The 24,901-nt window shown below is 37.7% G+C and overlaps 1 protein-coding gene across 5 annotated transcripts in view; it reads left to right on the forward strand.

Annotated features, from left to right (window-relative positions):
* AATF (apoptosis antagonizing transcription factor) overlaps positions 1 to 24,901 on the forward strand; it is a 103,984-nt gene that overhangs the window by 61,343 nt on the left and 17,740 nt on the right. For 3 of the 5 annotated variants that reach the window (XM_049636537.1, XM_049636539.1, XM_049636538.1), the window contains exons 9-11: positions 7,521 to 7,588; positions 9,432 to 9,512; positions 17,156 to 17,227. In XM_049636537.1, coding sequence (XP_049492494.1) covers positions 7,521 to 7,588; positions 9,432 to 9,512; positions 17,156 to 17,227 — 221 coding nt within the window. The remainder of the gene's footprint in view (positions 1 to 7,520; positions 7,589 to 9,431; positions 9,513 to 17,155; positions 17,228 to 24,901) is intronic. The other 2 variants (XR_007459165.1, XR_007459166.1) reach the window with 1 other exon arrangement.

Below are 24,901 nucleotides of genomic sequence, written 5' to 3' on the forward strand. Positions count from 1 at the left end.
TGAATATATGGCCATAAAACCAAATGTTACAAATTACTTGTTTTGGGGTGCCTGGGTGGCTCAGTCAGCTAAGCATCCAACTCCTAATCTCAGCTCAGGTCTTAATCTCAGGGTCATGATTTCAAGCTCTGTGCTGGGCATGAAGCCTATTTAAAAAGTAAATAAAACAAAAATTTACAAATCACTTGTTTTTTGGCAAGAGCGCCAAAACAGTTCAATGGAGAAAAGAATAATCTCTTGGCAAATGGTGCAGTTGGATATACACACACAAAAGAATGAAGTTGGACCCCTACATCACACCATATACAAAAATTAGCTCAAAATGGATCTAGATCTAAATACAAGAGCTGAAGTTATAAAACTCTTAGAAGAGAACACAGAAGTAGATATTCATGACCTTGGATTATGAATTAATTTCTTAGATACAACACCAAAAGTACAAATGACAAGAGAAAAAACTGGACTTGCATCAAAATTAAAAACTTTTCTATTGCAAATGATACCATCAAGAAAGTGAAAAGACAGCCTAAAGAAAGGGAGTTGATAAGGGACTGGTGTCTAGAATATATAAAGAACTCTTACAGCTTAATAATAAAGAGACAACCTACTAAAAGAATGGGAAAAGCATCTGAATAGACATTTCTCCAAAGAAGATACACAAATGACCAGTAATCACAAGAGGATGCCAACCTCATTAGCTAGCCATCAGGGAAATGCAAATCAGAACCACAATGAAATAATACTTTACACCCACTAGGATGGCTATAATCAAAAAGTCAGGTAATAACAAGTGCTGATGAGGATGTCAAAAAGTTGGACCTGTCAAACATGGCTGGTGAGAATGTAGTGGTGCACCTGCTTTGGAAAACAGCCTAGCAGTTCCTCAAAATGTTAACCATAGCAGTTTCACTTGTAGGTATATACCCAAGAGAAATGAAAGCATATGTCCACACAAAAGCTTGTAATGAATGTCCATAGGAGCATTACTCACAATAACCATGAAGTGAAAACAACCAAATGTCCTTCAACTAATGAATAGATAAAATATGGTATATAATGGAATATCATTCAGCCATAAAAAAGAAGGAAGTACTGACATATATTACAATGTGGATAAACCTTGGAACACATGTTAGTTAAGTGAAACAAGCTAGTCATAAAAAACCATAAATTAAATTACATTTATATGAAATGTCCAGAATGGGCACATCATAAAGACATAAAGGTTAGTGATTGCTTAGGGATATGGGAGTATGGGGGTGGGGGGACAGAGAGGTATACTGGGGATGATAGCTAATAGGTTTGGGGTTTCTTTTAGGTGGGATGAAATTGTTCTAAGATTAAATGTGGTGATGACTGCACCACTCTGAATTTACTAAAATACACTGAATTATATATATTGTGCATAGGTGAATTGTATAGTAAGTGAATTGTATCTCAATAAAATTGTTAACAATTACTTGGCATCGGCAGCAAGTCAAAATAAATGTTATTGGTATTTCTAGTGTGTTGCCATGTTTTAATTTAGGGAGGAGAAAAATATTCAGAAGAGCTTTCATCAGTAGATCCTTGATCATCCCGTCCTTTTTCCCCCGTAGGAATTATGAAATTTTTCAGTGTGAATTTGCAAACTTTCAAGATTTTTCAGAATACCTACACTGTTCCCCCCCCTTATCCATAGGGGATATGATCCAAAACTCCCAGTGGATGCCTGAAACTGTGGATAGTACTGCACCCTAAATATACTGTGCTTGTTTCTGCATATACATACCTGTGATAAAGTTTAATTTATAAGTCAGGCACAGTAAGAGAATAACAATAGCTAATAATAAAATAGAACAATTATAACAATATACTGTAATAAAAATAATGTGAATATGGTCTCTCTCTAAACACCTTAGTGTACTGTACTCATCCTTCTTATGATGATGTGAAATGATAAGATGCCTATGTGATGAGAGGAAGTGAGGTGAATGACGTACGCGTGTGATGTAGCGTTAGGCTACATCTATCTCATGATCCATCAGAAGGAGGCTCATCTGCTTCCAGACCGTAGTTGGCAGCAGGTAACTAAAACCGAGGATAAGGCAGGGGACTACTGTATCCTCTTTCCTCCAGACATTGCTAAATAAATAACTGACGAATTCTTCTTGGGTCATCTATTGTTTAAAAAATGGTAAAATATGGTGCTGAGAAGTTTTGGAAAGGAAAAACTTCCACTGCTTTAGGTTTTTTATTACTTGCATATTTTAAATAGTATGTTTATACTATTGTTGATTTATCAACAGTCATTTATCAAATCATCTCTTGACTTCCCATTATGGTAGTGAGGTCCTAGCCCTTCTGTACTTACTACCTCCACACTTCTGTCCTCCATTTTCTTAAAGTACTTATTGTCACAGTTTTGTGAAGATTTATTGTTTACAATATGATGACTAAATGTTCACATGTACTATGATTATATTTCCTTACATGCTTGTTTTTTCCTAGAATAATAAGGCCTGTTTTTAAAAATAGACTTTGTGTTCTGTGTATCTGTTTCCACCCCACATACACCAAATAAATGCCTTGAATACATAAACTAACCTATTATTCCCCCACCCACCCACCCTTTTCCCTGGAGACCTTATTTCTAGAGCTCTCTGGACTCTGTTCTTTTTGGAATGGTTGCTCTCTGGGCCCCTGCCATCAGTAGTCTTGGGACCTGCCTTTGCTGCTTTCCTGAGTTAGACCTATTTTCTGACGTCTCCTGTCTTTTCCTTTCTTGCTGTTACATGCTCATTTTACTCAAGCACATCTTCCTGTGAAAGAGTGTGTGGAAAGAAAATTGTTGAATTCTTGCATGTGTGAAAATGTCTCCATGTAACTTTCATACTTGGTAATACTTTGTGGATGGAATTTTGAGGTTGAAAGTGATTTTCCTCAGAATTTTGAAGGCATTGCTCTGCAATCCTTCCGTACCTGCTATTGCTGTTGAAATGTCTAATCCCATTTAGTTTTCATTCCTTAATATGTAGGGTGACTGTATAATTTATTGTCAAAACTGGGACATTTGAGGTGCTAGCCTGAAAGAATACTAGGACAACAGGCATAAACCCAGGACTCTCTGGGGTAAACTGGGACATGTGGTCACCCTCTTTATATGTGACCTATTTTTTCTGTAAGCATTTAGGATCTTCTCTTTACTTCCAGTGTTCCACATTTCATGATGATGTGTCTTGGGAAAGGTCTTTTTTCATTCATTGTACTAGATTTTTGCAGGCTCATTCCTGTCCTTCAATTTGGGAAATTGTCATTACCGTTTCTTTAATTATGTTCTCCTAGCCTTAACAAAGTCAGATGTTTGACATTCTGGATTGTCCTCTAAATTTTTTTCTTCTCTTACATACAAGCAAGGGGAAAAAAAACACGCCAAAAACACAAATAAGCAGGAGGATGTTATCTTTTTGCCTTTTTGTTTCAGATCTGAAAGATTTTTGCACATTTATCTTCCAGTTCTTTGCAATTTAAATTTTTTTTGTTTCGTGTTGAATTTCTTATTTTACTCTTTTCTCATAGCCTCCTGTTCTTAGGGAAGTGTATCTTCTTTCACTTCTCCGACAGTGTCTATTCTTCTTCCTTTCCTTAGGTTTCTTTTGTTTTCCACATTGCTTTGTTGTGTCCCCTTTTTTCCGTCCTATTTTGGTCTCTGTCTGAGCCTTTCCTCAGATGCCAGTGATCCTTAACTCTCTTCATATTTAGTAAGACATTCCAAGTGTCTCTGAAACCTGAGCTATACTGTGAACAAACCTCCTGTTTGGAATTGTCTTCAAATGGCAGAACTTGGAGATGTGATTTTCTGGGGAGAGGAGGGATCAGCGATGGAGTTTCTCCCAGGGAGGACCCGCCCCTCCCCCCCACTCTCCTGCCTGGGAGGTTTTGTGTCTGGGTGCCGGCATTCTGTGTGTAGGGTCAGGGAATGAGGCAGAAGATGGGCATCACCTTTCCCTTCTGCATCCCAGCCTTTGCTACCTCATAGCCTTACATCTGGAGCTTCTGGGGCTCATTTTTTCCAGAGAAGAAAACTTTTCTCCACGTGAGAGGGGTTGGTAGAGGGGTTAGTCACTTGTGGGATAGTCAGGGCCCAGTGGCACCGTCCCTCCCACTTCTGCCACTGTGCCTCCTCCTGGGGATTCTATGGGCCTAATTAGTTCCACCCTCACCTCTTATTCTCTCTGAGCACTTTGGTGATAACTACCTTCTACTCTTCTATCTCCTGACTGTCTCTGAAAAATTTATGAAAATCTGCTCTCATTAACTCTCCCTTCCTCTTCTTTCTCATGGGTTAATACATTTGTTTTATTCCTCTCCTGTCTTTTAGAGGGGTTGAGAAGGGAGAAGAGATAAACTAATGTGTTCAGTCTGCCATTTTTAACTGATTCTGGCATGCATTTTTCTAGACAAAGTATTATAAATGCTGATTAGATGCTGAACAGCACTATCAGGGCTATTTCTCATGTATGTTGTTACAGGTTAAATAGGTTTTTGTGGGCTGACCTGGAAACCTAACTACATCTGTGATTTTCCCCTAGAACTAGAGAAACAATCAAGCTTTTGTGAGCTGACTCTGGAATTAAAACAGACTGGGACAAAAATATTTCACGCATGTCCCCATTTTCCTAGTCACAAAGAAAATTACAAATATTGTGTCATTATTGTTGGAATTAAAAGCTCCAATAACTGTAACAGAAACCTGTATTTTAATGGGGAAGTTTATTCATAAAGTTAAGCTACAAAAATTGAACTGAGAGGCAAAATTAAATTCTTCAGCAATATTCCTAAAGCTTAATTTTTTAGCAACTTCTTCGAAAGCAGTTTTCCTAATTAAATTAAAACCCAGTGATTGCGTCAGCTGTGGGAAATAGCAAGCACCATGGGAATGGTTTGTTCACTTGTATTTTCTCGCTACTTTCTTATTCCTACCTTGCACACAACAGGATCTTCTGAAACACCAGACTGAATAAACTAGACTTGGCCAGACTGACCAGTAAAATCATCTTCCTTGTCATGAATGGCTAAGAACAGCTGTGCAGGGCACTTGGGTAGTGAAAATGCAGCCCAGAATATGGAAAGTACACAGAGTGCTTGAAAGAAATGCTGCACCAACGTGGTGTTTGAATTGCAGAGACCACTGCAAATGTAATAGATCCACTGTGGTTGTGCAGCTTCAATTTCCAGCCTTCGGGAAGGGCATATGGGGCTTTCTTCCAGAGGATCACCCCTGTTGTGCTGGGGCAGCCTTCCATGAGCACTTGCTCCCAGTGGCCATGACAGCCCCAGTCTCAAGGGATCAGAGACGATTAGGAAAACCAGGAACAGTTGTTATAATCTCTTCTGTGGCCGGAACAAGGTAAGGGCAATGAGATGCAGTCATTCCGTTATTTCCCTTCCTTTCTTAGTGTTTTCTTTCTATTCTTTTTCTTCTCCTTCTTCTGGTTTTATTATTAACCTCTCCCCCTCTACCCCCACCACCTTGCTTCTGACAGAATATTGACTAGGAACCAGAAGCCCATTTTGGCTTAGCCTTCAGGGCAGCCGTTTACAGAGTAGCAGTGCTACATAGGTTTACTGTGTCGTATGTCTGTGTAACACTGGATTTGGATCTTGTATTTAGCTGCCAGAAGTGACTGTGATGAAGTAGGAGAGATAAACTGATAGATTGGCTGCCAGAAAGATGTTGGGAATCAATCAGATAAACAGGGTAGAGAAATAGCTTGCTGTTTTCTAGTGATAATAAACCAGTGGCCTCTGGTCCCCACATTTTTAAACGTAATTGCTGTAGTAATAATGTCCAAAATAAGCAAATGAAAAAGCATCACAGGAGGTTTTTTAATTGCGATTGAGATATCCTTTTCCCTTTTGCAATAAAGATTCATCTTATATGGAGATGAACATTTCTATAAATTTGTTTTACTTCTTCTAGTGCCTACTTACATAAACAAATGAAAATTAGAGAGTGAACTACTTTCATAGGAATTTATTCCTCCTTCTTTACCCTCCCACAGACTTCAGCTGTTTAACTTGGTGAAATATCTGTATTGCTACCATGCCTCACCTACAAAATAATGACCTTTTTTGGTGAAGAAACACATTGTAAAGTCAAACCTATATTATTGACAGATGATTAGCAGGATTATATTAGTGTCTTCGCTTAGATTTCTCTCAGAAGACTTTTGGGATTTTAATCTCTGTTGCTATTTCCCTACACATAGCACTTGTATAGGAGAGATGATATCTAGATTTTTTTTAATAGTAATTTAAAACTGTCCTCCCTTAATGTTTAACCTTTCTTCATTTTTGAGCAGGCTACACGCCCAACCTGGGGCTTGAACTCATGCCCCTGACATCAAAAGTCACATGCTCTAGCGACTGAGCCTGCCAGGCACCCCTAATGTTTAACTTTTAAACATTACTCCTCTTCACCTAGTAGGACTTTAAGATCCAATGCAGATTCTTAAGTCTGTGTGAAAGTTACAGGTTTACACTCGGGTCAGATGAGTAGACTGCCCAGGACTAAGCGGAGAGTAGGAGAGTAATGTAGAGTTCTCATGGAGCTCACTGTATGGGACGAGAGACTGGTTCTCCCATATTTGCAGTACACACGTGTGACTTTCGTTAGGTTCCCTCTTATAATTGTCATGGCCGTGAATGTGTGAGTGTCATATGTGGTTGAATCGCTTCATGGTAAGCATGGTGGAGTACCAGCCATGGAAAGCAAGAGAATGAAGTTCACACTTTTAATTACATGTAATAAAGGCTTTTGCCTGAGGATGACCTTCCTGGCTGTTGGAGGTTATAGGTCAGAAGTTAACCATGTACCATTATCCTATTGGTGAGAAGCTGATGCATTTTCCTTTTTGCCATACAGCCTTTTCCACCTGACCTTTTAAAGATTCTCCATCGGTATCGATGAGATGGACAAAACTAATCATAAAAACAATGAAGGGAATGTTGCACACTCATTGATCCTTTTGAAATGAACTGCAGTACAATAAGTCTTCCAAATGGACTTCTGTTCTCAGCTATTGCTATAGCCACCTTTTTAAAGATATATAAATATGAAAGGGTTAATGGGAATTCAGTCATGCTCTTGCCACTGGGTTGTCCCTTATTGATTGTAGTTTTAGAGCAGTCACTATGCCATTCAGAATTCCTACTATGCCCTTTGTTTTGTTTTGTTTTGTTTTGTTTTTAATTTTTTTTTAACATTTATTTATTTTTGAGACAGAGAGAGACAGAGCATGAACAGGGGAGGAGCAGAGAGAGAGGGAGACACAGAATCTGAAACAGGCTCCAGGCTCTGAGCTGTCAGCACAGAGCCTGACGCGGGGCTCAAACTCACGGACTGTGAGATCATGACCTGAGCCGAAGTCAGACGCTTAACCGACCAAGCCACCCAGGCGCCCCCCTACTATGCCCTTTTAAAGTCAGTTGGTGCTGGGAGATGATAAATAAATCAGTTGCTTTCCTTTTTCCACAAGCTCCTTCGAGAACTCATAGAACGAAAGACCAGCTCCTTGGATCCCAATGATCAAGTGGCCATGGGAAGGTAATTTAGATACGGCTTTCTATTCATGCAAGCAGCCCTATATAATAGTTTCTCTCTTTCAGTCCCTTTAATTCTGCCTCAAAGGCAGTGATCAGCCCTGTAACTATAAAAGTTAAGCAAGATAATAAGAGCTAGAGAGACAAAGCGATGGAAATCCTGTTTACCCTACCCTGCCTTAAGTGCAGTTTGAATGAGAGATTATAAAACACCTATATGCATTTGTTTTAGAGTGTGTTTTTCAGAGTCCTCCTTATGCCCTTTGCTCTCTGATTTGGGCGGTGATTGTATCTGTATCAACCTCTGACCAGTGGATAAAAAGTAACCACCCAAATGTGTGCTCTCGGCCCTCAGAACGTGACACTGTGCACAACAGGTTCCTTGCTCATAGTTGAATCTGCTTTGTTTGAGTCTGCCCTAATTTAGACCTCCACCCCTTCAGTAAAAGCTTCGGCACAATTAGAAATGGAACGTGGCAGCATTACCCAGATGTCAGGGTAGAATGTAAAGTAGTGAAGGAAGGCTCTTGTGTGTATGCTTCATCCTGTGGTTGGAAAATAAAAAGGGCATTTAGAGTGCTACCTAATGAATAGTGTACATTTAAATAGCCGTGAGCTATAATTTGCAAAAGCATGAAAGGAAACAAAAGCTGCAAGTGCCAGGATGGGATTCTGGGCAGAGCAGCATTTTGAGAATGCAATGAAAAATTTGTGTTGATGAAATAATTTTATTTGAGTAAAACATTCTTTGAGTTTTAGGGGTAGGATATTGTTGATATTTTGTGTATCTCTGGAAGGCTATAGAGAGCTGCTCACTATAAATTTAATGTGATATAGCAAATTGCATTTAAGTGGTGATTATATTGTACATTTATCTGACTTTACAATAAAATAGATTATGGTAATTAAGATTATATTAAGATTACAGTAATTGGATTTCCCTAGATTATTTTTTTCTGATGTTGAGTTTCCGTTGTATAAATCAGGTAAGATGACTTAGCTGCTGCTGCTTCTCCTTTTTTTTACATTTGTCCATGTGAGGAATTTGTTCATGTGAGGAATCTATGAAGATTTTCTTAGTCCAGTATCCTTTTTTTGAAAGATTAATTCCTTTTAATCTAAAAGGACTATAGAATATGTGAATATTGGGCCATGATTTGAACAGACTAACTGTAAAATTGAGATGATCTGGGAAATTTGAAGACTGACTCCATATTTGATAGTAAAGGATTACTGTTCACTTTTTTGTAAGTGTGACAAGTCATATTGAGATTATATGGGAGGAAGAACCCTTACCTCTCAGCAGCACATTCTTAAATACCACAGGTGAAATGAAAGTTAAATAAACAAAATGGCTGTAAAACTAGTGTCAGTAGTGGATAATTCTAAAAAATTAGCAAAAATTGGAAAGTGCAAGAAAAAACACACGGGCATTAACAAAGGGAAAATTGAAGAATTCGTGTATTCAGGCTGAATAGCAGTTGCAGTAATAGTAATAGAACATGCTGTGCAGCTAAAACACTGAAAGCAAACCCAAGCAGCTATACCCAGTTTGATGGGTTTTCCTGCAGACTGCTGGATTTAGTGCTTGTCACAGCAACTCTAGACACTAAGGAGCATTGTTAACCAAATTCGCTGTAGAATTTCCCAGCTGCCATTTGTTTTTTTACCATTGCACAAATCCTCTTCAATTGATTAGTCACTTTGGCCCCAGACTATCTTGAGGAACTTGATGTAGGTTGATGATTTCTTTCTGCAAGGTTGTTAGTGAGAAAAATTCCAATTTGTCAATAGGTATAACTATTTCTGTTTGTGATGATGCATAACATTGCTTGTGAATTTCCCAGGCAGTGGCTTGCGATCCAGAAATTGCGAAGCAAAATCCACAAGAAAGTAGATAGGAAAGCCAGCAAAGGAAGGAAACTTCGGTGAGTTACTTTGTAGAACAAATTTTCACATGTTACATTACATCTTTTGTATTTTAAAGGCTGTTATATCATTTCTCTATTTCTTCTGATGATTCTGTTTTTAAGGATCAGAAAAATAACTAAAACAATACTGGTGGCTTTTCATGAGGCTCAATTTTTCTCACTCTAATACCATACTCTAAGACTATAGTTTCTGTTCCTTTTTGCTGTTGTGAAGGGATGGGTTAAATAATGCCTGCCTTTTCCTGAAAGAGAAATAAGAAAACAAGATAGGATAGTTGAAATTGTCTTATATTTAAAAAGCGATTTCTATAGAACAATTTACCAATTTTACTTTGGATGCTTATTTAGAATAGAATTGGTCCATTTTCATGATGTCATACATGTATACACTATGCAAAGAATATATAAACGAAGATTCCAGAGAATGTTAACAATGTGCTTAAATGAGATGAGAAATATAATTTTTTTTAAGATTTTATTTTTCAGCAATCACTACACCCAGAGTGAGGCTCAAACTCATGACCCTGAGATCAAGAGTCACATGCTCAGCTGACTGAGCCAGCCAGGCGCCGAGAAATACAATTTTTATGAGAAAACATATTTCTGACTATAGGAAACCCCTCAATCCTGTGTGTGTGAGTGTGTGTATGTGTGTGTGTGTGTGTGTGTGTGTGTGTACACAGATACATGATATTATACGCCTGCTATGTAATATTCTTACAAAGCCTGCATGTCAAAGAAACTTCTTGTAATTGGTGTGCACATGGAAGAAAAATCTTAAACTCATTGTGTTAGGACAATTTAGACAGATAGCTAATCCCATATCCTTATTAGAGCCTGCCCGTCATTGGATTGCCTTTAGACAAATGTGGATCTATCTCATTTTTAAATAACTTCAGAGAAGCAGATTTCACAACTACTTTATTTTTTTTCACAACTACTTTAATTAACCTGTTAATTTAAGTTAAACTCACCAGGAAATATGTAGTTCTCTTTAACTTTGCAGAAGCGCAAAGCAGCTTTTCATCATCTTTTTATTCAAAGTCACTTTCTTAAATTTCAGGTTCTATTTTACAGTTTGTTTAACTTTTTTAATATGTCAGAATTTCCAAGTCTTCGTACTTCTCCAGGTTTGTTTTTAGTGGGATGATTCCAAGAACATGGACTACAGAGCCAGACTTACTCTTTAACGTAGATCAGATTTTTCTCCAGTACTGTGCTTTTATTTCTTTGTTTTTTGAGAGAAGCAAGGATGTGAGTGAAGGGGGGAACGGGCAGGGCAGAAGGGAGGGAGAAAGAGAATCCCAAGCAGGCTCCACACTCAGCGTGGAGCCCGACGTGGGGCTCAATCTCAAGAATGTGAGATTATGACCTGAGCTGAAATCCAGAGTCAGATGCTCACCTGACTGAGCCATCCAGGCATTCTTCCAGTACCGTGCTTTTAAAACTGTAGCTTTATGAGGCTATAAATGTTCTCTAGTGGGAGGAACCCAGAATCCTGGGAGTTGGGTTCAAATTCTGGCTTTGTCTGGCCACACAATTTTGGTTGTTCTTTATTCTCTGGACCTCACTTTTCTTATTTACTAAGTAGAGATAATAATCCCTACTTTATAGGGACGCCTGGGTGGCTCAGTTGGTTAAGCATCCGACTTAAGCTCAGGTCATGATCTCGCAGTCCGTGAGTTCAAGACCCATGTTGGGCTCTGTGCTAACAGCTCATAGCTTGGAGCCTGCTTTGGATTCTGTGTCTCCCTCTCTCTCTCCCCCTCCCCCACTCATGCTTGCTCTTGCTCTCTGTCTCTGTGTCTCTCTGTCTCTCTCTCAAAAATAAACATTAAAAAATTTTTTTTTTTTAAATCGTGTAAATGTCTGGTATGTAGAAAGCATTCGAAAGTATTAATTTCTTTGGTTTCTCTTGTACTTACCTATTGGTATTGCTGTTGCAAATATACAGTCATTAGAAGAATTGAGAGAGGAGAAAATCTCTTTTCTACATTACTGTTATGAATTTTATATTGGGGCAAGTACCTATATGTATGCGCCCCTTGAGAGCAAGAATTGTGCTCCCTTATTCTTTAAGACAATTCCAACCGTATCTATCTATTGTAATTCCTTGTAGACATTAGTCAGCCAGAAATGTTTTTTGGATGATTATGTCATTAAAATTAACATGCTCACTAGGTAAGAAGGAATGGCTATAACGTAAACATAGCACAGAGTAAGAAGTCCGGGTGAGTGTTAGAGAACCGAGTACTTTTCTAGCATGGCAAATAACTTAGAAGAACATGAGTCTTTTGTTTCCCAAATCAAAATATACTTATCACAGTTATTATTTATTAAGTTGAAAGAAAAAAACCAGGATTTTATTTTAATAGCAACCGTTTTTTGTATGTTAATAGACTCATCTCATTAAACTGTTCATTAGAGTTGCAAGTATGTAGATCTGGTTTCATAGCATTTTGATAGTGATTTAGATTTACACATCCCCATAAATCCAGAGACATTGACAATCTTATTCTGGCAACAGACAAGTGGGAGACAGATATTCTATTTAATAAACCAGGTTAAACATTAAAATGTAAGAAGTGGTTAATTAAAATATAAAAAGGATTCCTTCTGAAATTCTAGGAACCATATGAGGTGCCAGGTAAAACCCATTCTGCCCTGAAGGAGTATGTCCTCAGGAGAGGATGGCAAGCAATAAGTGGACAGTGATGCTGTTGGTGGATCCCTGGTGTAGTGGTCACCCCATTGCCCATGGGGAGATGTAGGCTGCTCAGGAAGACTTCCTGTAAGATACCATCCACATTTCACACTGAGCACACTAGGAGAGTTAGCCTAGTGAAAGGCCAAAGAGAGTACCATTTGCAAAAACACAGACTTGAGAGTGTACATACCATTTTAGGAGCTGTAATTTAATTTATTTTGACAGGAACTTAAAGTGAATATGGGGGAATGGCAGGAGATGAAGGAGGCTGTATGAGTAGCTGAGTGCTAGGTCATGACCATGCTAAGAATTCGGACTTTATTCTGTAGACTGTAGTGAGTCACTGAAAAACAAAGGAAGACTGAGGAACTCTTATAGAGTGAAGGAGACTAAGGAGACGTTGCAAGTATGTGCAATTTGGGGTCTTAAATTAGATCCTGGGAAAGAAAAAAGACTCTCAGATAAATAGAAATTTGAATAAGCTGTGTAATTTGGATAGTAGTATTGTATCAATGCTAATTTCCTGATTTTGATAATCCACTATGTTTATGTAAATTGTTAACAGAGGAAGGTGGGCGAGGGAATGCGTAAACTCTCTACTATTTTTGCAGTCTTTCTTTTTTTTTTTTTTTTTTTAGTGTTTTTAAATTTATTTTTGAGAAAGAGAAAGAGAGGAAGAGTGCACGTGGGAGGGGCAGAGAGAGGGGGGAACAGAGGAGCCAAAGCAGGCTCTGTGCTGACAGACATAGGGCTCGAACTCACAAACCACAAGATCATGACCCGAGCCGAAGTTAGATGCTTAACCAACTGTTCCACTCAGGCACTCCTGCAATCTTTCTATAAGTCTAAAATTAATACAAATTAATTATTGAATTAAAACATTTAAAAAAAGGTCATATGTTTTGCATTGTCTTGTAGTTTTAGCATCCATATTCATCTTGCTTTCCTGTGACCAGGAATATGAAGGATGTGGTCAGAATCAGAGAGTGTTCTTTATTAATAGCAATAGTGATAACCAGCATTTGTAAAACTCACTGTCAGGTACTGCTATGCAGTTTATGTGCAGAGAGAACAAAAAACACAGACTGTAGAGCTAGACTGTCAGATTGAACTGAGTCTTCTACTTACCAACCTGGAGACCTTGGGCAAGTCAGTTCACATCTCTGTGCTTCAGTTTCCTCATCTGTGAAATGAGTATATTAATAAAAATCGCATCTTGGAGGGTGTTATCAGATTAGATGAGCTAATTTCTGTAAAGTGCTTAGAGAAGGTAACTCACATGGCCCATACAGAGCTGGTAAGTAGCAAATTGGGGTTTGAGTTAATTGGTCTGATTGCAGAGCCCATGCTTCTATCTGTCTTTTGTTTTGAGAGAGTGTGTACACACATGCAAGCGAGGAAGAGGCAGAGACAGGGAGAGAGAATCCCAAGCAGACTCCATGCTGTCAGTGCAGAGCCTGATGTGGGGCTCCATCTCACAAACCATGAGATCATGACCTGAGCCGAAATCAAGAGTTGGACACTTACTCCGACTAAGCCACCCAGGCGCTCCACAGAGCCCATGCTTCTAACCTGTGGCCTGTTTTCTTTCTCTGGGCAGGACACACTGGCCTATACGGGTACTAAAATGACGCAATGGCTACATTAGCATTCTGGCCCAAAGGATTAAACATGTGGCCCAGGCCGCATGGGAATATTATAAATAACTTCCTTAAATTAGACCTCAAGAAGAGCTGGTAGGTGTCCCAGCTGTCATCACCGATACTAGGTCCATTAGTGAGCAAGTTTTCTCTTTTGTTTGTGATAGAGTTGGAGAGAGAAGATTTCCAGAAATGTTATAGCAAAGATGAACGTTAACTTGTGAAAACATCAGTTTAAATGATAGCAGGTCAGTGGCATCAGCCTTGTCAGACTGGACGTGGCAACTTGTTAGTTGGGTGCTAGAAAGTAACTTATTTTTAAAAAAGGAATATTTTGGTTTGGGAAAATAATTGTAATTATCGATTATCAGTACTTTTACTGAGCATTATATGTAAGTAGATCTGATCATGATTTAATCAGAATTCCTAGTGTAAATAAATTAAACTCAGGCCTTTAATAACAGGATGTCTTACTGTGTTTGTCTGTTCTTCTGCAGTAAAATTACATTTGTCTTTTCTTGGTATGGTTGTTAAAAGGTGTTTTTAATACTAAAACATGCATCCATCCTCAGCAGCACTGAGATTAGATGAAATCTATTGCATTAAGTACACATTATTAAATCATCTTTAATGTGATTACTTCTTAAAGTCTGTCTTTCATCATGCTGTTAATAGTTATTGAATATACTGTATTAAAATGTAAAAGTATTCCACAGAGCAGTATCATCCAATAAGAATATGTATTACATATATAATGTTAAATGTTCTAGTGGCCACATTTAAAAAGTAAAAAGAATGAGATGGACTTAAGCTTAATAATATATTTCATTTAACCCAATATCAAAAATATTACTCAGTATTTCAACAAGTTATTAATTTATTATTTTAAAATTATTAATGGTATATTTTATATTCTTTTTTCCATCTCAAGTCTTCAAAATCTGGTGCACTTTTCTCATTTAGGCACATTTGCAGCAGTCAGACTAGCCATGTTTCGAGTGCTTAAGTAACTGCATGTGGCCAGTGACTACTGGATTGGACAATACAACTGTGGAGTAGAGTTCATCATAGTCTTTGTCCAGAGAGTGAATTAAACCTCTCTTTGGATACAGCCAAGAACAGTATTCATGTTTTCAGATGGACACCAAGGTTTGGTGAAGCCTAAAGACATTAAAATGCATTTATTAATAGTACTTATGCTTTATTACTTAAAAGGTGATGTGAGTGTTTATAGTCTCATATATTAACATAACCTTTTGGAGGGTATTTTGGCTCCGTGTTTCAGCTTTCACTATGTATATACCTTTTGATTCACCAGCAATTTCACATCTCAAAATCTGCCCGAAGGAAATTTATGTGAACAAACATACAATAATTAATGTATAAGAATTTTCACTTTAACACTATTTAGTATGGTTTTTAAAGGGGGGCAGTGTATGTAAATGCCCATCAATAGGAGATTAAATAAATTATATTAACAATGGAATGTTTTACAACTATGGAAAAGAATAGAATATGGCAAGGTTCAGTGGAAAAAAGCATAATGCAGAATATCAAGTATATTACAACCTCCCTTTTATGTGAAAACCGTGTTAAGTTTATTTTTGTCTTATATATAGAAAATTCTACAGCCATACTTAACAGTTTTAATTAATAGTGTTTATTTCTGGGGTGTAAGGCTGAAGGAGGCTTGTCAGTTTTCTATACATTTCTGTATTTGGATTCTTTTTGTAAGAATTATATATTACTTTTTATAATTAGGAGGTGGCAAACATTTAAAAAAACAGATATGCATAGAGATTTTGTTTTTGCATCTTATGAAACATGAAGAATTGGGAGCATATACGTGTTCAAAAATGTATTATAGTATTTCCACTCCTGGAATTGTATTCAGCTATTCTGATACTGTTATGGGACAATGTTTACAATGCTAAGTTAAAAAAAGAAGTTACAAAATTTATGTGTGTGTATGTGTGTGGGTAAATAACAGCGTCACTATGAAAAACAAACATAACTAATCAAAATGTTAACAACTGTCTGTAGGTGGAGGAACTATACATTTTGTGTGTGCTTCATTGGTTTTTTTCCATATTTTCTATAATGAATTTATACATTTTCTATTACTCTTGTAATGAAGGAAATCTCGTTACTATTATTCTTGTAAAATTCATTTGTTAAAAAAAGAATGAAATTTGGGAGGCTCAGCTGTGGGTGGTACTGTAGAGAATCAAATTATTTGATACGTGTAAAAATATTTTTAACACTGTAAAGCTAATATTATGTACACGAAAATATCATATTTTTGTTTGTGGATAGTGTTCTGTTCAAGTAAAAATTTGTGGGTTTTTTAAAAGATTTTTTTAAAGTGATCTCTACACCCGATGTGGGGCTCGAACTTACAACCCCGAGATCAAGAATCACATCTACCGACTGAGCCAGCCAAATGCCCCCCAAGTAGAGTTTTTTGGTTAGAATTTTATAATATGCATATTGTCGTACATCCTCTTCTATTATAATGAACAGAAAGGGCTAGCTGCTTTTAATTCTCTTCTGTATAATTTGGTCTGTATAAGGTCATATAGTTGTTCGGCTCCTTTCTCTGGAGGATCTCGAAGCACTCCATACAAAAATACCCTTTTTTCCTGTTGGTGGGAAGTGGAAGTGATGTTATTTAAATTTCCATAACACCATGACTTGGAAGATCTAGGGATCAAACTTGTTATGTACTCAGATATAATCCTTCATTTAAGGATGGGGGAAATGAAAAACTGGGTCTAGTAAGTAGAGATGGTGTGGAATTCTAGAAGCCTTCTCTGACTCAGGGAACTAGTGCTAGTGAGTGATGGTGGTGGTGAGGCATTGTAACTTGGGTGTTGTACTACTACCTACACTAGTAACTACTAGTAATGACACCAAAAATGATGAGGATATACTTAGAGGAGGAAAACGGGGTATTCAAGTCCTTATTGTCTTCTGTCTGGAGTAATGTTTGAGGATTAGTATATTGCTCAAGAGCGTAAGTGTGTCTACTCTTTCTGGGGACTGTGATGTAAATGAATCTGTGTTGAACTACTGTCATTTACAATGTGCTTTTATCAGACTTCTGTAATATAAAAGAACTAGAGGGAAATACAGTTGTGATTAGTATGTGCCAATGAATTGTTCCCTATTTTCATTCTGGAGCCAAATGCTTCTGTGGTCAGTTCTGGAGTTTGTTAGCTCATAGAATGTGTTTCCTTTTCTAGGTTAATAGTTACTAATGTTGCTGCCTGTTTGTTTCCTGCTTTATTTAGGTTTCACGTCCTTAGCAAGCTACTAAGCTTCATGGCACCTATTGACCAAACTACAATGAATGATGATGCCAGGTGAGTAATAGATTAATTATGTGTCTCAAATGGCTCCATGACAGCCTGATATTGACCTGTTCTACAGCCTGTCGCTCTCTCCATTTCTTCTTATCAGTTAACCATTTGTCATTGGCATCATAGCAAGGGTCCTTGTCACATCTCTTCACCCCATAATTACTGTAAAACCAAAACAAAATTTCTGTAAATATCAGTGCTGCCTCTGGTGGGTTTTTGTTTGTTTTTGCTATTTTGTTTTTAACTTTAGCCACCTGCCTAGGACATCTGGGCTTTTCTCTAGGACAGACAGACGGGTCAGGACAGCACTTGTACTTGCTCTGTGTGTTTGTGGGTTTTGTGCGTATGCTCTCCTTTAAAAAAAATTTTTTTTTTAATTTTTTTTTTTAATGTTTTATTTGTTTTTTGAGACAGAAACAGAGCATGAACGGGGGAGGGTCAGAGAGAGAGAGGGAGACACAGAATCTGAAGCAGGCTCCAGGCTCTGAGCTGTCAGCACAGAGCTCAACACGGGGCTCGAACTCACGGACCGTGAGATCATGACCTGAGCCGAAGTCGGACGCTTAACCGACTGAGCCACCCAGGCACCCCTAAAAATATTTTTTTTAATGTTTATTTATTTTTGAGAGAGAGAGAGAGGGAGACACAGAATCTGAAGCAGGCTCCAGGCTCTGAGCTGTCAGCACAGAGCCTGACACAGGACTCAAACCTATAAGCCGTAAGATCATGACCTGAGCCTAAGTCAGACGCTTAACTGACTGAGCCACCCAGGCGCTCCTGCTCTCCTTTTTTAAAATGGCTTGATACTGCTCTAGAGATGTGTATTAAGTTGTGTTTGTTCAGACTGCCATTGAGGATTTCCTTAGTATTTTTACAAAAGAAGTACATGCTCATTTTATAAAACTGAAACAAAATAGAAATATATCCAAGAAATGTATCCTCATAATATAACAATTAATAATTAGCCATTTTTTAGAGAATAATTCCTTCTATATTTATTAGTTGGCATTCTACATTATAATATGTTTATAATATTGCTTATTTAGCCATATCCCTTCTCTTTCATTTATTTGTCATTCATTATATTAGTATGAACTCCTGCTTTTTTTTATTCAGTGAATTATAATCTATTACTATCATTTATTTTGTTTTAAAATTGTTCAGCATTAATGAAGCCCTTACAAGCTGGCTTTTGTCCTTTTGAAATATCCCCATTCCTTGAGTACATTCTTACTTTCTAACAGGATATTCTAGGCTTGTCTTATACTTTCCCTGTTCCAACCCTGGAGTCTGTCTTTCTCCAAGGAACCCTGATTCTTTTTTGTGGATTGTGGTATTTAGAAACCAAGATCTGTGTGCTAAGGGTGTTCATTGTCACTGGGTTTCACTGTTGCTAGGTTCTCTCAGCATAGGCAGCTAGGAAATGTGTGTATGTAAGTATGTACACATGCAGGAGGGAGCCACTGTAGCATCTTTGAATATTTTCTTTCAGTCTTTTTTTTTTTTTAATTTTCTTAAACATTTCATTTTATTTATTTATTTATTTTAAAGTAATCTCTCTACCCAAATTGGGGCTTGAACTCTTGACCCCAAAATCAAGAGTAATATGTTCCGCTGACTGAGCTGGCCAGCTTTCAGTCTTTATGAGTTCCCTTCGAGTATATTCTTATTTTTCTTTAGAATATAACTAAAATTATATTCTGTTGTGAATTTTTCATTTAAATATTTTGTATACTGTGAGCATATTCATGTCACTAAAATGACTATAATATTTTTATGTTCCTTATTTAACCATTCACTAGTTGTTGGACAGTTATTTTTAATTATTGCTGTAAATAATGCTGTGGTAGACATTTGTAAACATAAATCTTTACCAAGTGAAATTATTAGTCCTAGGGTAAATACATAATAGTCTGCCAGTTTTATTTCTCAAGGTACATTTGACCTTTTTATATGAGAGTGTTGTTTGCTACTAAACCACATCAGATTTTCCCTCCTGGCCTGAAAAGTAGTAGATCTGCAAGTTTACGTGAACACAGTGATTACTTATTTTTTGTTTGCCCTTGTTCAGTATCCCGAAGTACAAAAGAGCTTATGGAAGGTTATAAATTCATTTCCGGTCAGAACTTTGTGACTTTGCATGCTCACCTATGCTTTTTGCAAGTGAATGCTTTTGTCTGGCTGGCTGGGGTTTTTTGTTTGTTTGTTTATTTCCGCTTATTTCTGGATCCAGTCTGTTTTTTAAAATTACAGAGTAAATTGAGTGCAACTTAAAATCCCTGTCAAGACAACATGAAAAGTTACATCAAAGGAAAAGAAAACTAGATGTTTAAAACTAAAACAAACCCATTTAAGGAAACATTATTCCCCCAGGCATAAAGTGAAACCCAGTTTAAATATTAGTGCCATCTTTTGAATATAGTACTACTACTAGATCATTTAGAAATCAACTTTTTGTCCTTCTTAGTTGGGATTTTTCTTGAATTACCTAATATCCCAGGGGCACTTCGTTTTCTTAAATCTTACTTATTCACTTAAAATATCTGAGGGTTGCAACCACATGTTAGCCAAAGATTACTTGAAAATGGCTCTTTTATTTAGGATCATGTTGGACTTTGTAAGAAACTTAAAACCTGCCTGCAGAGGCATAAGCAAGTGAGCGGTTGTTTTTTGGGGGTTTTTTTTTTTTTTTTTTTTTGGTTTTTTTTCTGACAGAAAAATTGTAGGTGTAGCATGCAATTCCTGCCAGTGGTTTTCCCTTCTCAATGATATAAGGGCCAGCATCTCTTGGTCTTTCTCTTGTGGTCCCAAGATGGCGGCTACAGTTTCAGCCATCAGACATGTTCAGGGCAGGAAGAAGAGAGGAAAGAAGTGATGTCAGATTTATCTACTTTCTTTTATTAGAAAAGTAAACAACAACAACAAAGAAAAAACAAAAGAAAAGAAAAGAAAGGGAAAAGCTTCCCCAGAATCCCTTCTAAACTTATTCTTATATCTCATTGGATAGAACTGTGCTAAGTTGCTCCTTCAGGTAGAGCAGGCAAGGGAGAAGGGGTTGGGAACATTTGTTGGGTGATAGTCCTTCCGGCGTTCAGTTTTGGTGGGGGGAAAAGGTTGTCTCTTGTGGACTGATTGCTTATTATCAGCATTGTTCTCCAGCTTGTTGAGCCCACTTAATAAGGAATTTAATAAAAGTCTTGTAGCTGGACAACTGAGCATGTGTTTTTACTGCAGCACACTCCATTCCCTTTGTGCTTCCCAGGGATAGGAGGCATTTATCTACATAACTGCTCATGCTCCATAGTCTGAATAAGCCAGGTTGACTATGGGTAGAGTAACTGCATTATTAGCTCTCTCTGCTTCTAGTATGCAAACTCTCGGGGCCAATAGGTGTTGTACTTTATCTTAAGAAAGAGGTAGTCATGGCTTGGCCTATTTTGTTTTTCTTCGAGTAATTCCATAACTGGAGACTATCTGCTACTGTACTGTTTTGTCTCTTACTTTGTACATAACAAAATATACTGAAGGATGGGAAACTTTTATAATTGTTAAAATATCAGTATCAGCGTATACCACTTTTTCTCAAATGAATAGTTTTGGTTTTGCTAAGTTACAGATACGTCGTTCTTGGTGTGCATATATGAATAGAGAATTTTTTTATGATTTTGAGGTAGAAAAGGGCTTTGTAAGCATGACACCAAGGCCAGAAATTGTAAGGAAAAATATTTATAGATCTGACTGCCTTAAGTCACATTGAAAAAGACTTTGAAACAGAGTGGTAAGTAAATGACAAACTGGCAAGGAAAAGTTCAAAATATGATATTTTTCTTTACTATGTAAAATACTATGTAAAGAGTTTTTAGAAGTGTCTAAGAATATCCCAGTAAAAATAATGGGCAAAGCATGTCAACAAGCAAACTTAGAAATCATTTTTAAAAAATCTCAAAAACGTAAAGACTGTCAATCTCATTCATCAAAGAAATGCAAATTAGGGGCACCTGGGTGGCTTAGTTGGTTAAGTATCCCACTGTTGATCTTGGATCAGGTCATGATCTCATAGGATCATGAGATCAAGCCCTGGATCGTATTCTGTGCTAACAGTGCAGAGCCTGCTTGGGATTCTCTCTCCCTCTCTCTCTGCCCCTCCCCTGCTTACACTGCCTGCCTGCCTGCCTGCCTGCCTCTCTCTCTCTCTGTCTCTCTCACACACATAGGATAAATTTAAAAAAAAAAAAATGCAAGTTAAAATGATATTTCATTGTTTTCCTTATAAAATTACAAAACATTAAAAGCTTGGTAACCCTCAGTGTGGATGGTATGGGGAAACACTTTCATATACCGTTGTCGGGAATGTAATTGGCAAAAATCATTTTGGAGGGCCATTTGGCAATGTGTTTCAGAATTTTAAATGTATACTTACCTGTTGACCCAGAAAAATCTACTTCTAGGAATTGACCTAAGGAAATAGCAAGTCGGCAAATATATTTGCATCAAGAATCTTTACATTGTGTGTCAGCTATATTTCAGTAAAAGAATAAATAGGAAATACAAAACAAAATAAAAATGTTTGTTGCAACATGGTTTATAATGGAGGAAAATAAGAAACTAAATGACCAATAAGCAACTAGTTAAATAAATCACAGTGAAATTATAAAGAGCTTTTAAAGGACAAAGTAGTGCTGTAGGTATTAACATAATGTTCAATGGAAAAGTAGGCTATAAAATACTATACTAGAATCCGCCTTTTTGACTAAATAGATACATGTGATAGAAAAAAAAGTGATACTTTAAAAAACCAATTGTGCTGTCATGGATTTCCAGGTTATTTTGTTGACTGGAAAAAGAAACCGTGCTTGTAACACCATCCACTTGTTTTAAAAATAAAGATAAAAACAGGCATATATGTACATACATGTATATAAACGTTACAGTGCTTAGGGAAATGTTTGGCAAGACCATACATCATAATATCTACAGTGTTTACCTCTGGGAAAGGAATGGCATGAGGGAAGGGGTGAGGGAGACTCCCAATGTTTTGTTTTCTGTACTTGTGTTTTGGTCCAGTCCTTTGCCATGAGGATGGACTCATAGAAGTTCCACTACAAAGTAAGAAGCTCTGACGCAGTGTACAGCAGCCGCACCACGTATTTGTTGCTGGGTGGCAGGGAGGAGAAAACACATTTACTTTTTGGTCTGTGTATTTCCATGGTGTTCGGAATTTTTCTACAATAAGCTTACACTGCTTTTTATCACCAGGAAAAAAAGGACATTTTCCGTCAGAAAATTATATCAATAATATGGAGAAGAAATGGGAAGGTCTTGATTTTTTCTGTATTAAAGTCTGTGAATGGAAGATCTCTCCCTTATGGTTTCTGCCCTATGGACCATGTGGATAAAACTGGCTTTTTCATCCCTGACTAGTACCCTCCACCCCCTTTTTTAATCATGGTAAAACACACATACATTTTCTAGCCCTTTGATTTCTCATTCCCAGAGGCAGCTCCACCTGTGGTTCCCACCTTAGCCAAGTCTGGGGAGAGAACCCCTTCTCTTTTCTTTGTTTCTCGGTTCCAGTTTATTGTTCCACACATATGCCTGAATTTCCCAATGCTTGGGGGGTTTTTTGGAGGAGAAGCGAGGCAGAATCTGAGTGTTGTTTACCCGTCCTTGGATCCCCAATTTGAGCTAAAATCATCCAGTTTGAGCTAAAAAATAATTTGCACTCGGTCAAATTTGAATTGAAACTGGAACGTAGTTCTCATTAAGGGAGAGAATAGAAGAGATCTTTAACCCTGGCTATTAAAATACCCTTAGTGGAGAAAGAAGTGCTATCTTTAAAAGGATCTTTAAAAAGGCAGTGGCATCTTCATTTTGTGTCTCCTGTGATGTGGTCTATGTAGTGTTGTCTATTTAGTTAATTTCTGCTGATACATATTCTTTTCTCGTGCTAGCAGTTTTTATCTTCAAGCAATATGTTTTAAAAAAAAAAACACCTTTTAAATGCAAAGTAGCCCAGTTTATGCCCCTGTGTTACCAAATTTTCCTTTGGGGGCATTTTTTCTGGATAAACTTTGGATACTAATTTAATGCCTTTATGTGCTTTTATGCCTTTATGTGTCTCCTATGTTAGAAAGTCACGCGTAACTCGAGATACTTCATTTGTGCTGGTCCAGTAGATCTTTACATTAGGAGGTAGGCAGGTGGTTTCTGTTGCAGGCCTGATGAACATCCCCGGTACCGAGAGAAAACAAAAGAAATCCCACTTTGCCAATGTATTCCATGTTTGCATGCAAGGAAGGAGGTTACTATGACCCTAACAATGATCACTGACTTTGGCAAGCCCTTGATACGGGGCAGCTCAGCTCTCAGAGCAGCTACTCTTTGCTCTTTGAGTCATCTTTGCTAAGAGGGCAAAGTATCATATGATATTGTAGAGACGACAGGGTTATCCATGGGCTACGGAGGAGAAAAGGTTTGGTGTCTCTTTGGGAGAGAATCCCTCTAGGTATATTGTTACCACTGAGAACAGGTCAGGGTGCTACTTGCATGATTTACAGGATTGCTGTTCGGCCTCTCTGATGACTAAAGTTATTCTGAGCTTATCAACATTTTAGAAACAGCTTACTTTACGTGGTGTGAATCCCCTGGAGTGATGTTAGACCAAAGAGAGTCTGAAGTAAAAATTCAGATGATCTCTTATTATAGTTGCAACAAAATGAAGAATTTGGAGGTTGTGGAAATAATCATCTGGGGTTATTTTGCCTGTGTTTTTGAAAGACCCTCTCAGGCAGACTTTTAAAGAAGTTAATTCTTGTTTTTCTGTTGTGTTGATGTGGGTCAGATGGTAAAATGCTGGTGTAACAGGGAGAAGCAAATTCTGAGGGAGACCTCAGAGACAGGTCCAGAGATGTTCCTCATACTGGCTGCCACCTCACATTTGGGAAGGGAGTCCACATGTGCCATGTTCTCTGTTGCCATGGTGTGCCCCTCCACAGAGCATTCTGGCTGTCAGCATGGGGGGGGGGGGTGGGTCTCAGCATCAACTAGCAGCTCGAATGCACCAAAGAAACTTGGTGTTTGCAGCATTAACTGCTGCTTCAGGCAACTGTTCTTATATAAACCCAATTCTAGTACCCTCTGTTACAAGGCTAGGTTATTGCATTTTCTTGAGAAACTTGTTGTTGTTGTTCTTGTTGTTGTTTGAAGCTTTGTTTCTTATTACAAAAATGGTAACAGTGTTAACACTTTATAGGTTCCCCATTCCTTTGCAAAGAACTTAAGGAAATTCTCAATAGAAACTAAGATTTTCCATGTTAGCCCCCATTTTCTCCCCTACAATAAAAAAACGCTTTTCCCTGCTCCTGTTATGAAGCTTGCTGGCGTTACAAAAGAACAAAGAGGGGTGCCTGGGTATCTCAGTCAGTTAAGTGTCCAACTTCAGCTCAGGTCATGATCTCACAGCTGGTGAGTTCAAGCCCCACGTCATGCTCTGTGGTGACAGCTCAGAGCCTAGAGTCAGCTTTGGATTCTGTCTCTGCCTCTCTCTCTGCCCCTCCACAACTCATGCCGTATGTATGTGTGTCACACACGCATATATATATATATATATATATATATATATATATATAATAAACATTAAAACAAAATTAAAAAAAAAAAAAACAAGGAGAGGATCCT

Source organism: Panthera uncia, chromosome E1 (assembly GCF_023721935.1).
Source record: "Panthera uncia isolate 11264 chromosome E1, Puncia_PCG_1.0, whole genome shotgun sequence".
In the NCBI taxonomy this organism is placed as follows: Eukaryota; Metazoa; Chordata; class Mammalia; order Carnivora; family Felidae; genus Panthera; species Panthera uncia.